This window comes from Apus apus, chromosome 13, assembly GCF_020740795.1.
Source record: "Apus apus isolate bApuApu2 chromosome 13, bApuApu2.pri.cur, whole genome shotgun sequence".
Lineage (NCBI taxonomy): Eukaryota > Metazoa > Chordata > Aves > Apodiformes > Apodidae > Apus > Apus apus.
Genome location: NC_067294.1, coordinates 156,872 through 171,051, shown reverse-complemented (window position 1 = coordinate 171,051; position 14,180 = coordinate 156,872). Strand labels below are relative to the sequence as shown.

The 14,180-nt window shown below is 42.0% G+C and overlaps 1 protein-coding gene across 1 annotated transcript in view; it reads left to right on the top strand.

Moving 5' to 3' along the window:
* The first annotated feature begins 168 nt into the window (after positions 1–168).
* LOC127390072 (C-terminal-binding protein 2) overlaps positions 169–14,180 on the top strand; it is a 40,447-nt gene continuing 26,435 nt past the window's right edge. The window contains exons 1-3 of the mRNA XM_051631233.1: positions 169–941; positions 2,799–2,933; positions 3,801–3,912. Coding sequence (XP_051487193.1) covers positions 3,825–3,912 — 88 coding nt within the window. The 5' untranslated portion in view covers positions 169–941; positions 2,799–2,933; positions 3,801–3,824. The remainder of the gene's footprint in view (positions 942–2,798; positions 2,934–3,800; positions 3,913–14,180) is intronic.

The following is a 14,180-nucleotide window of genomic DNA, read 5'->3' as shown; positions in this document are numbered from 1 at the left end:
CCGGGGCTCCCGGGGCTCCGCGCCCCTGGCCCCCGCGGCCCCGCGGGCGGCGCCTCCGCTCGGAGCGGAGCGGGGCGGGGAACTTGCAGCAAGGCGAGACGCTTGGGCGGGGGCTGCGTGTTCGGCGGCTAAAGGCGCCTTTACCCTCCGGATGTGCGGGGCTTCCTTTTTCTGACCTTTGCCTTTTTTTAATTCTTGAGTAGTTTGCAGCTGCTTTTTCGTGCTGCCCGAGCGTGGTTAGCTGCGCTTTGTGCCTTCCCGCCAGGGTGGGCACTTGCCTGTCCCTAACAGGCTGAGGTGCTGATGCCTGTTGAGGTTCAGAGTGAGGAGAAACAAGGTCTTAGAAGAAAGGCCTTTTGGAGAAGGATGAGAAAGGGCCAGTGCTGCCAGGAGGCTGTGCAGGGCCTTCCCCCGGTTAGCAGCAGCTGAAAAGCTCGTTCGTTACTGACTGAACCTTTCTGCTAGTAGCAGAAACACTCACTGTGTCTGTGCTGCTTTGCCCTCAGGTTTTAGGCTTCAGGGTCATCTCTTGTGAGTCTTGGGCCCACCTGGTGTTGCATGCTGTTTTCCTGGCTGGAAACTGTCCCAACATGCTTGACATGCTCCATGAGATTTCTGTAAGATGGAGCCCTCTGCAAAGATGTACACAGTGCTCCCTGGACTCGCTGAATGTCCTGCCGGGTTCCTGGTGTGTGCCGCTTGGGCAGCAATGCTTTCGCTGTTCATCCGAGTGCTCTTCCAGAAGAGCAGCAGTTCTGGCTGGTGTGACACACTGAGCTGGTTAGGGAGAAAACTTTTTTCTGGTGCCCAGCCGTACGGGTTTGAGTGTGTGAACAGCTGTCCCTGCAGTCATTCACCAGCTGCTGTGTTACTTGTGGTTCAGCTGTTCGGCAGAAGGTGGCGTTTGGACTCTTTCTTGCAGCAGCAGAGAGGATGAAAAGGTACTTAATGATGCCTAAGAGTTCAGTAATTCAATTTCTCAAGACTTGCTTCATAATGAGAACTCGTAATTCCTCCTGTCATTCCATTGTGGAATGGACGTGGCTTTTAAGTGACACCCAGAGCTGGCTTTTAGAGCAAAGGACTAATTAAATCCTCTGTGCATGAAAGCTAATAAAATCTTGGGGAGATTCAGATTACCTTAGCTGTGCTAGGTGGGTGCTGTTGGAAGGGCAGCGGTTTGTTCGTGTTCTTGCACAGCTGCTCCCGCACAGAAACATGGTAACAAAACCAGCCAAGGTCCGTGTGGTGGGGGCAGTTGCCTCCAACCTACGAACAGGTTCTGTAGATACAGCTGCTTTCAAAGGGTTCTTTTTTTCCTACCTTAAAATCTTCACGTGTACAGCTGGTGCTAATGAAACCCAGTGTAAGTGGCCTTTGCCCAGCCCAGTGTCTTGCCCAAGCAGGGAATTTCATCTGCTGACAGAGAAAATCCAGACTTCTGCATTATCTGCATTCAGCTTCTTTGTGAATGATACTGCCAAACTGTGCTTTTTTAACTTGTTTAAAAATCAGCTGTGGTTGCAGGTTCTTTTATAATTTTACATGGGGAAATTTGATGTACTAAGAACTTATTTTCTACTGTTGGTTTTGTTCTCTGTTTGGCACAGTTAATGCAACTGCTGCTTTTGCTTGTTGTACAGTCTGCCAGGACATCATTCAGGTTAGAGCTTGGAAACCATGTGACCCTGGGATGTGAGGGAAACCATTTGTACTTGATTTACATTGAGACTGAAGAATAAATTCTCATGAGCTGTGGATACTTTCAAAATACAGGAGATTGCCTGTCAGAAGTGAAATGCACGTGTTTGGCTTTCCTGACAGGAACTCCTTTCATTCTGGTCCTGACTCGTTATTGCAGCAGCAAAAGTGACAACTTGTCACTGGTCCCAGTAGTTCTGGAGGTGGTTACTGGCAGAGTCATTAACAATTGTTTCAGGTAGAGTAAATCTTTTAAGTCCAAGGCAGGTCTGTGAGTGGACAAAGTGGGAACACAAAGTAAACGCAGAAAGAATGCAAACCCACAGGAGGAGAATGGATTGTTAAGTATAAACTGGGGGTCTGACAAATAATATGAAATTAAGAATGTTACAGAAAAAGCAGAACAAAGCTTCCTAGTGAGGGGCATTAGTGTGGGCACTGGTCTTGTAGGGGCAAAAACAGATATTCTGTGCTGTGGGACACTTAAAATGCACTGGAAAATAGGATGTTAGGGTTTGCAGTCTTTGGGCAGAATGGAAAGGGTTGTTTTTAATATGATTTTTTCCACCTTAAATTTGTGATTTCTCCCCATTATTTTTTCATGTATATACCAATTCTTAATCCTGTAATTCATATGAACTGCATAACAAGAACAGGAAGAACTCCTGACAAAGTTGCGTTACAGTCCTCAGTCCTCAGTCAGTGCTGACCAGTGCAATCTAAGATGTCTGGTGGCCAGAGAGCCTGTTACCATGGGGGATGGAGCACAGAATATGACCTTTTTTCCTGGCTGTTTGATGCAGTGCTGCCCACCCTTTGCCCCAAGGTGACAGATGATGACAGAAGACACTGCAGGGCAATTTTACCACTGCCCTGACTGAAAGCAGACATGTCTTCATTACAGACATGATAGAATGATAAATAGAATAATGTAATTCACTGCAAAAGTTGTTTACTCTGTTTCATCAGAATTCAAATTACAGGCACAGAGCAGATAGTCCTGGAAAGCACATAGTTCTTGTCCAAAAAGTTCTAGCATGCACAGCAAGGCAGCAAGCTTTCACACCTCCCTTGTACATCTGTGTTTTGTTTTGCAGGGATGACCTTTGTGACCTGGAGGGGAACCTGGGGCTGTGACAGCCCATGTGTTTAATGTGGCTGTGGTACAATCTGCTCTGTTCCTCAAGGCAGACTAAGCAGCTGGATTTCATGTTGCAAAATATGAGTTGTGGGTGAGTGTTCTTTTTCTGCTTCTTTCTCTGCAAGGGCAGAAGACCATATTGTGACCCAGAAGCTACTGTTAGAGCATCAGAACTATTATATTCTTTGTTTGCAGTAGGTGCAGAATTGAAATGGGGAACATTTCAGAGCTGAATAAGGTGTTAAGGTGAGGAAATCCTAACTTTGAGCCATAATAACAACTTCTTCAGTATCTGAAGTAACTTCTCTGAGTCACAGCAGATAGCTGTCTTCTTTCTCTACTCTTTATTGTCTGAATTCCAGGAAATCTGTGTATGACTCAAGCGATACAGCATTATGACATCAGAGTAAGCTTTTGTGTGTTATCAGCAATGTCTTTTTTTCCTCTCTCTTGCTCAGATCTGAGATGCTTTCTTGGGAGATTAATTGAGATTAAGTAACATAAAATGCCTCTGAGAACTCTGGAGTCCTGCAGCAGAAGTGTTTACTGTGTCTGAACTACTTCTTTATGTTGGAGAAATCCATTGACTCATGCCATATATTTTTTGTTTTGAAGAGATTTTATTTAATTGCAGCTTCTGATGAGCTGGAATGTAGTATCAGCTCTGCATGCACAACTAGTCCAAGTGCTCCAAGGACACCAGCATGCACCATTTGCTTAGCATATTGCCACCAAGACCCCTAGATATCACAGTGAAACTGTGAAGAGCTATGCAGGTTCTTAAGGATTATGCTATTCAAGGGCCTTCAGATTGTTGCTAAATTGCAGTTCATGCTTAGACTGAATTGTAAGAACCAGCTGAAGCTGACTGGAGCGCATGTAGTGTGCTGCTGTGCTGCCCTGTCACTGAGAAGAGGGGCTGGAGACAAGACACTGAGTGGTGGTCTTCATCTTGCAGGTGGGCAGCAGGAGTCTGTGACTGATGAGCAGCCCAGCCAGTGCTGAGACACTGCAGCTGATGGATCCCCTGGCACTGCCCCGTGGCTGGAGCCTGGGCTGTCTGCTGAAAGGTTAGTCCTGTGCCTTCCATCCTCGTTGTGGTGCTAATGACTTTACACCTAGGTGGTAATGAAGGAACTAATTGGACTGGAAAGTCCATTGCTGTTTTTTCATGGGACCACTGGAGTCAGTGTAAGAGTGAGAGAAGTGAACGTGGGAGGCAGAACTGCCCCCTTCCTTGTTGGTGAAAGTTTGTGCTGCAAGTAGAAGCTGTTGATAGGAACCATTTTTTTCTCCCCTCCCCATAGGAGCTGACCATGGAAATAAACTGGTGGTCAAAGCTGCTGGTAGTTTCCTCATGCATTAGATCCTTGTTGCTGAGCAAGTCAGTGCAGATTTCCAATGTTGGGAAACTTCTAAAAGTTCCTTCTTTGTTTGTATTTGGTCTGTCCAGGCATTTTTTTCACTTTTTTTCACTTACTCTCCATTTGAGAAAGGAGGATGTTTTATGGTGATCAGCAATCCATTACTATGTTTTAAGGCAGCAGCATTTTATACAAATTGGAGCAGTAATTTCAACCTTACAAAATAAATAAATGACTGGTACCCACAGCACCTCCTGATTGTAAAAGAGACTTGTGGTTGCTCAGTGCATCAGGAGAGCAGAATGCTCAGCAGCATTTCCGATTGGCATCGGTGTTCCTGAGCCTGTGTTTGGGTAGGAAGGATGTCATCATCAACTGGATCATTTTTAATAAAACACAGGGTTTCTCTAATACTCTTTTGAACCTTAGTGTTAATTAATATTTTTATAGAATTGTAGAATCATTTTGGTTGGAAAAGACCTTCACAATCATCAGGTCCAACCATTACCCCAGCACTGCCAAGCCCACCACTGACCCATGCCCCTCAGCCATCTCCACACTTGGAAACCCCTCCAGAGATGGGGACTCCCTGCCTGCCCTGGGCAGCCTGGGCCAGGGCCTGACAACCCTTTGGGGAAGAAATTGTTCCCAAGATCCAACCTAAACCTGCCCTGGCAGAACTTGAGGCCATTTTCTCTTGTCCCATCACTTGTTCTTTGGGAAAGGACACCAACCCCACCTTGCTCCTCTCTCCTTTCAGGTGGTGGTAGAGAGTGATCCAGTCTCTTCTCTGGGCAGCCTGTACCAATGCTCAGTCACCCTCGCAGTAAAAGGAGTGTTTTCTGAGGTTCAGGGGGAACCACCTGTGTTTCAGCTTGTGCCTGTTGCCCCTTGTCCTCTCACTTGGACTCTCACCACACAGGAGTGTCTGACTCCATCCTCTTGGCATCCTCCCTCAGCTGTTTGTACACAGTGAGATGATCACTGTTCCAGCCTTCTCTAGGCTGAACAGTCCCACTTCTCTCTGCTTTTCCTTATAGGAGAGATGCTCTATTCCCTTCATCATCTTTGTGGGACTCTCTCCCGTAGGACCATGTCTCTCCTGTGCTGAGGAGCCTAGCACTGGGCACAGCACTCCAGGTGTGGCCTCACCAGTGCCAAGCAGAGGGAAGATCAGCTCCCTCCACCTGCTGACAGTGCTCTTCTCAATGAAGCCAAGATGCCCTTAGCCTGCTGTGTGGCAGGGGCAACTGATGGCTGGTGTTCAGCTTGGTGTCCACCAGGACCCCCAGGGCCTTTCTGCAAAGCAGCTTTCCAGCTGGGTGACCCTGGGTGACCCCAGCATCTCTTGGTGCATCTATTAAGAAAGTGATTCTCTTTTGGCTTTGTGGGCTTGGTGTTAGAATGAAGTTAAAAGTGTTTTCTAACAGGTTAGGTTCTACTGTGGTGGTGATATGATTAATTTTAATTAACTTTCCAGTATGGTTTTGCTCACCCCTCAAATTTGATCAGTTCTTTTGGAACTTAATCATTTGTAAGCGTTGCTCAAGTAAAGGATTTCTGAGGACACTGTGAATATCCACATAAACAGCAAGGGTAGATTACAGGGCTTTTATTACCTGTGCCAATTAGATTAAAATTCCTAGCTTGTTAACTGAGCTGTACTGATTCAAATGGAAGATAAAGCAGTGCACATGTAGACTTCTACCATGTTGATGAATTGCTGCAAAATTGGTTTCTGCTGTCACTGGATCTGATACAAATGCAAAATTTATTTCCTTGGTGTAACAGTGTATCATCTCAGACATCCTGAGGAAAATGAAGTTAAATATTACTAAAGTATGTTCTGCACATAACTGACTTTATTTTCTTTAATTGAGAGTGATGCTGTTCTGAAACAGACTTTAGTACATCTAAATTGTCTGGTGCTAGCTGCATGATGATGGATTAGAAAGTCCAAGAAACCCAACAATGGCTTCTATGACAGAGCTTGTTTCCAGTTAATTTTCCACAGGTCAATGAAGCTGGGATATTAAGGACCTTCAGTTTTAACTGGTGGTTTAACTCCAACACTGATATGTAGAGTGTTAGCTTGAGCCATTGAAGTACTTAATAATTTTTGTAATCCATGCTTTTAAACTGCTTCTGAGAGAGTTTTGTAATTTCATCCAGATGCCCCATTTGTTAAAGTCTTTTAAACATCTGTACAGAATATGTCTCTTCTGCCCTTTAAGAGCAAGAAATACAACCCCCCCAAAAACCCCACTGGATTAATGTAACAGAGATGCAATATAAGGGAGTGGGTAGGGATGTTTTTAATGAAAGTATATTGCTTTGTCTTTCTTAGCATCATGAGAAGTTAGGATGACTCCTGAACATCATGGAGCAGACATTAAAGTACAACATTATAAATGCTCCCTCAACTAATGCTTTCTGCCTAATTGAAAACTGAAACTAAATCAAGTGCATGTATTTCTGCTTAGTAAATTAGGTTACTTTCTAGTAGTTTCACTTCAAGGAATGTTGGTGTCCTGTCCTCCTTCAGCCTCTTGGCTGCTCTAAATAAGGGAGCTGAAAGAGGTCTGTTGGTACCTAGCTCATATAATTAATTCAGTTCTACAGACATATCAAATTAATAACTAGCAAATAAGGACCCAAATAGGGCTGATTCTAAGAGTCTGGAGTTTTCTGTGAGTGACAGGTACAATAAGCAGGGGTGACTGGACTGGATCCAGTCAGTTTATAAATGGGGAAGTCAGCACTGGTAGCATGTCGCAAGAGTGTAAGCACAAGATTTATTCAAGGAACATTTAATTAAACTGGAAGATAATGGAAGATACAGTGTGTAGCTCTTCCATTATAGAAAGTGCTACATTGCTTAGATTATTTATTACTGGGGAGAAATAATGGCTCCATATTTTTTTCAGGACACGAAGTGCTGTATAACATTTTAAAGCTACACAGATTACACCGATACAATTTTTAGAATTTTTATTTTATCAAGTTATGTTTTTGACTGTATATCCAAAAGCAATAAATGCTGGTGAAGAGTTTGGGGTGCTGTTACTTAAAAAGCACATTACAAATACTACAAAAGGCAGTAATGGAGCCATAGGTTACGATCCAATTCCTGGGGTCAGTGTATGCTGCCGGTTCTTGCTAGGCATGACACCTCCTTAATACACTCTGTTGTGTCATAGGATGTTGTCTGTTAAAATAGTTTATGGTTCCCTAGAAAGACTTGTAATTCTTGTTTTCTTTTTTTTTTTCTTTTCCCCCCTGTGACTTTGGAGTTGTTTGATGGAGAGAACTTGGATATGTGTGCTGCTTGTCAGCTGGAGATTTATGGTGCTGCATCTTTATGTTGCTGGGCAATTATCCACGTTGTATTCTATGGAAGTTGCATAAGGGGAATCTGATCTTTGCAATGGATTTCAGGGGCATAATTTTTCAAAACAGTTGTGTATCAAGGTTGATTGAGCAATACCTTCAAGTTCACACAGCAATAAAGTGCCCTAGGTTGTACACAGCTGTGTAATGTGAACATGATGCTGGTTTATTTTTGTTTTGTTCTCTTACAGATCAACTTGTTTTTTATAGATAAATAATTTCAGAGGAAAGATTTGGGTTTGTTTTGTAACATCCAATAGGAAATTTGTAATACAGCTGCTGTGCGCTACCTTTAAAACAAGGTCAAATTCAGTATTTTAAGAATAACTTCAGGTTAGATGATAAGATGGTATTGCAGTTTTACTTAGGGAAATAGAGAACAGAAAGTGTTTTAAGTGTTTGCCATGGGAAGTGTCTGCATCTGTATGTCACTGCCTGTCACATTCATACCTGTTCCAGGAGTTGTCAGTGGAGTGTTTCACACTTGCTGATTTCCATATTGATTTGAATTCTCTGCAGAGGTTATAAATCCAGGGCACAAACTGGCAGTCTGGCGTGACTGACAGGTTCTTCATTAACGAAGCCTAAGACTGAAATTGCACAAAGGAGTGGATCTGCTGTTGCTGGTATTAGGATGGCAGAGTTTTCACAGGATAGATGATTTTCTGTCACTCTTTCTTAAGATAACTGTGAAAATAGTACTATTAATACATGTTGGAAAGCCAGTGAGGTTTTAATAGAAGTAAATGTGGCTTCTCCAGACTGTGGGCTGCCAGTCCTGTTTGGGAAGGCTTCTGCCTTAATCTGACATCTTGTTTAGCACTGATAACACTAGAGAGTCCAATTAAAGTATTTCAAGAAGACATCCCCATGCAGGACTCCATTGATTGTCCGCTAATGTGTATTGAATTTTAGCTAAATAGAGCCCCGGGTGCTGTGCTGGAAAGCAGGGGAGTTTGCTGTCCAAGTTCTTAATTCCTTTTATATCGATTTGGCTGCTAATGATATAACCTTCTACTCTAATTAACTGACATCTGCATTAGGCTGAACAAGAGCCCCCTGCTTGAAGCTGTCCACTTGTTTGTGTTATGAAATGTGTCTTCCTTTTATGCTAGGCTTTGTCCAGATTAGCTCAGTCTACACAAAATAGATCATCTAAAGGTTGGATTTTTATACCTTGTAAAGCAAGCTTTCCTTGCCGCTCCCTGCTTGCCCAGGACTTATGTTGCTGGCCAGCCTGGCCCCAGCTGGTTCACTGCCTGGATGCTTTTCTAACTCTTCTCGGTGGATTCCTTGCTCCTTTGACTGGTTTGAGGCTGTCAGGAAAGGTGTAAGTTTAGATCAAGATGGGGTATGAAGACCTGAGCGTAAATGGGTCATTTTGTGTGTCTTAGGTCATGAAACAACCATCAGATGCAAATTACTAAATCAAGCTAAAACATTGCTGCATTGGAAGGGGTAACCTCTTATGAAACCACGTTGCCAAGTCTACAAAATGCCAGTTCTCAGATTGGGATTTTTTTTTTCCACACATGAAAAATAAAGTGCATTATTTTAGTGCAAAAGTGGTTTCACATTTTTAAATTAAAGTCACTAATTTGCAGAAGTTCATCCCCAGCAGCTATTCTGTTTTGTCACGTGTGCTGTTGCTGTGCATGTGTTCACACATTTGCTTTGGGGGAAAGCTTTCCTCTTTACTAATTAACTACCTTCCTGCACAGGACACAGAGCCTTTCACAAAAGTTACTGGAGCAAAAACACACTCAAATTAAGTTCAGTATACTAATAAAGTAAAAACAAGAGAATTCAGGTTAAGTAGAGTGTGATGCATTAGTCTTGCTATTGTATTTTCACTTTATGCAGACTGAGAATTACTGGGTGTCACAACATCTGATTCCACCTTCAGTGCTGGAAGATTTTTTGTCTCTCAGAAAAATCTCAACAGCAGCTGAGTTGCACACACTTGATGAGTATCTGAAGGTCACCATTTCATTTGTGAACTAGAATTCTTTAATTAGAAAACAGGTATTTTCCTTTCCAAGAGGAGGTTTTTAATTTTTTTTCCCCGGTAGGCATTAAGGGAACAATTCTTCAGTCCTGACAAAACAAAAACACCATGAAATTTCTGGTTGTTAATCAGTGTGAAGCTAAGACAGCTTTGAAATTATAACTAAATAGGTGCTTAAGTATTGGTGAAAGAGAGCAGAAGTGAATTTCCTAGACTGCTGGTTCTGTTTCACTGGGAAGTACATCTTAGGAAACTGCTTAACACCTGGCTCACACCTCTTAAGTCCTGTCGATCCCTAGTTAAGTTCTTAGGGATATATTGACTAATTTTACTTGAAGCAATGCAACTAGTCCCATTTTAATTCTTGATTCATCACTTTTGATTTGCCAGACACTTGCATGTGTAATTAGTGCTGTCACCTTCTGTTAATAGAAACTCTGTACATGTTGTAGTAGCAATGATTATATATTCTGCTAGGTCATGGCATTGCTCTTGCGTTATCTGGTTTCTTTCCAGCCAGCAGCTGTGAGCAGCAGAGGAATAATGAAACAGCATAATCCAGAAAACAGAGGAATAGTAAACAATTTTTCAGTCTGGCAAAAGGTTAACTTGAGTGTCCCCAAAGGTGTCTGTTGGGTTTATCAGCAATTTTAGGAGAAAAGTAATTGGCAGAGAAATGAGCAGTACCCAAAATTAGGCAGGTGCCTGAGATCCATGGTCATCAAAGGGATCTAATGAAGCTGAAGGAGTAGGTTATATGTTTACAGATGAAATTTGTTGTTGACAGATATTAGAGAATACATACAAGAAGAAATGATTGGAATACTCCTGCTTATGGGGCTTGATATTGCATAAAACAACTTTAAAAGATGCACTGTGGCCAAGACAAAGGCTTCTGTTCAGTGAGCAAGAGTGGTTAGAAGGGAAATATCCATCTTAAGTTTTTGAGTTAAAACATTATTCTGGTGGTCCCAGCCCTGAGACCTCCAAACACTGGGCCTCTCTAGGTCTGCTTTGCCTTCCTCTTGTTAACTGTTCTGCTGAGCCTGAAGAGAAAACGCAAAATAGACACCAGTGTTAAACTGCAAATGGAACTGTCAGGAGAAAGTGTCCATCTGTGTGTTCTGGCTGGTTTTGGGCAGACCAGTGTACAGAGCCCTGAGGCCAACTTGCAGTAGCTGGCACGGAGCAGTGAGGAGGAGCAGTCTCCTAGAGAATTCCTGGTCTCCTGTAAGACAGAAAGCCCATCCTCTGCTGGGGATGAGGGCAGGAGGGTGGAGATGACACTGGCAGCCAGAAAGGAGCACACCAGAGAGGAACTGATGCAAATCCACAGCTCAGTGGAAAAATTACTTGAGTCTTAAAACAGGGTGTTAGAGTCTTGGAAATGTTACACTTTAACATAGGCAACTGGATTCTGAATTGAAAAGTTCATGCTTGAAAATCTGAATTAAAATACAAACTCAGGTGGATACCTGATTAATACTGTGCTGTCATGAGTAACAGTAGGATTTGTGGTGAGATCTGCTAACTAAGCTGGGACTGCTAAAAAATAAATTAATAATAATCCAGTAAAAAGATCCACTCATCATCTTTTCCCTTTTCTTACCATTTTATTGTGCCTGATTTACCAGATGGAAGATGTAACTTGGCAATGCTTGAGGACAGAGGCCAGCCTTGAGCTTCCAGTGCTGGCCTTTGAGCCTTACAGAGGCAATGTGTCCCACACAGCACTAACAAAATAGCTGAGATTTTATTCCCAACTTTTTAGTAAATTCCTTCATAACAAGTCATAATCTCTTTCTGCCTAAGGACCTTTCTGCATTTGCACTGTGATTTGCTGTTCCATATTGGCTCCATTTGCACTGTGATTTGCATTTGCATATTAAGAATGAAGTGTTTGTTGCACTAAAAATGTGCTTCTGCAGCTCCAAGTTGGATGTAGAATAGCAATCAGCTGTGTAGTGGATTTGGGGGCCTGGACTACTTGTGCCTTAAAAATTTTGCTCAGGGCTGGATTGATATTGAGAAAAAAGATGGGGAAGTCTCTGAACCGGTTTCTGCTAGAATCTGCTCTGATTTGGAATGATGGGGATGAAATCCAATGAGTTTGAGGCTGGAAGAATTAGTTGCTAATCTCATGTTTCTACAAAGACTGAGCAATTCCCGTTGTACAGCCCTGAAAACATAATGGAGCCCTGGGGATCACTGGCACAACAAGCTGCTGAGAGCCACTAGCACTTAGCAAAATTGACTTCAGTTAATCCCAAGATTCTTTAGGGAGAGGGGAAAAAAAAAAAAAAAAAGCTGCAGGTTTGGGAAGCTGCAGAACAAGTAACTGTGTGTAGATGGTTGAAGAAGTGTTAGTTCCTTGCACTAGAGCTCAATGACTTACATTGATGTGGTCTGATGGGCAAACTTAAGTAGAAGGAAAAGTTATTTAAATGCTAGACTGGTGGGGAAAAAAAAGTGAAAAGGAGGAGACCACAGTGGCACTTTGCTCACCCTTTATTAAAACATGTATTGAGTGAGTTGTATGTGAATCTGCAAGAACAAGTGTCTGCAGCAATAATGGGTGCTTGGAGAACAGAATTGTCCAGTGTCTGTGACCTGGAACATGAACATGCCCAATTATTAAGAAATTTTTGCCTTTTTTCTGTCTCATGTGCCATTTTCTTGTGGTCCTAGGTAAAAGGGAGACTGTATTATAACTGATACCCACAGTTCTTGAACATCCTGGGCTTTTTTTTAAAGAGCCCATAGTGAAATCTCTCTTGTGGGACTCTAAACTGGCTTGCAGGCTATAATAGTTTATTTTTCTTAGGAGAAAACACATTTTGTTATGTTTTGCTTATAACTGTTGAGTGCTAGATGTTTTAAAATAAATCTGTGGGGGAATCGCCCTTTCTGGAGTGTATTGGAATGCTTGATGATAAAAGAACAAAGCCAGAATAACTAAAATAGGACAAATACTGTGGATGACAGTTTTGAAAAGTTTCTATTTGCTTTGTTTGAGGACTTAAGAGAGCAGGGAGCCTCCTATGTCATCAGGTCCAATCCCTGTTACCACAGTCACAAGTTCATACAGATAATCTGTCACATAATACGTTTTTTCTTGAGAGCAAGTGTGTTATGATTTATATGTTTATATGTTATAAATATTTTAGTGGAATTTAAATTAGTCACTTGTGGATGTCAAGGGAATTTATCTGCAACATATTTCCAGCATTATAAAACACCCTGCAGCTTTTTCTTGCTGAATGTGTCACTCAAAACCAACATTTTGCTTGTGGCTTTCTGTATGTGTTGCAGTGCAGGTGTCTCCATGTCATGTTCCTCTGTGACCCAGTGCCAAAGGGTTAGGAGTAGGAATGGACACAGTTCAGCACCAGAAGCCTTGATACAGGAAAACACACAGTTTTCCTTACCTGAGCAGGATACTGGGAGGAGGAAGATGGGAATATAAAGATCAAATTTTAAATTTAGCTTTGGATGTGATTGTGAAATCTTACATGGCTATGGCAGGAGAATAAAACTGAAGTCTCATGCAACTATTTATTCTTGCACTGTCTTCAGGGAGATGATACATGCAATGGAGTATGTGTGTGTGTTGTGTAATAAAAGTAGAATGAAAATTGTTAGCTATATAGTTCCAATTGCTTTAACTCTGTTTAGTGCTTTTCTATAATGTTGCTCTTTATTTTGATCAGAGGTTGCTGAGATATAATTCAGTTGAAGACTAACTTACTAATTAATTTTAATTCAGTCAGATAATCAGTAGAACATTTTTCAGTCTTTTTATCCAGACACAGAGATAACTGTGATCTTCTCCAGGTTCTCAAGCTCACTAGCGATTCCTTCTTGCAAAGTGCTTCTCAAGGCTCTAGCCTGCATCTCTTGCCTCTTCAGGCATCTTGTGATGTGAATTCCGTGATTCTGGCCACACAATAAAACAAAGGCTAAGATTGTTTTCCCTCTATCAGGATAAGCTATTTGAATATTGCTTAATAAATTTTGTCATCTGACATGGGGAGGGGAAGAACAGCTGTATCTCATGCCTTACAGGAAAACAGGTGGGACCAATAAAAAGCAAGATGAGCCAAAAATCACACAATTATTTTGTGCTAGCTTAATGGCTGTCTTGTTCTGCCCAAAGGTAAACACATAGTTATCAGTGCCATTTATCAGGTATACCATTTTAGTATAAACTTGTTTAAAACAGGGTAGAGCCCCTTTTTCATCTTAATTAGACAGTAACCCATTGATTCCAAGTGGGCCTTCATTTTCTAATTATTTAGTACATAAGATAATGTCATTAAACATCTTTGAGTGGACAAGATTGCTCTAAAAGCTTTAGCTCTAGAGCTCTAATATTAGGGTTTTGGCATTCATCCCTGTGTGTGAAAAGCAGTCAGTTTGTTTACCAGGAATTTAGATTCACATTACTGGGGGAATTAGCAGTGAGCTATTAGTCTGATTGAAGCACTTAACAATTGCTGATCATCTCCTCCTAGCCTGGGGATAATGGAGGTGATCAGCTGTAAATGGAAGGTATGAGGGGCTATTTTCATGAAGG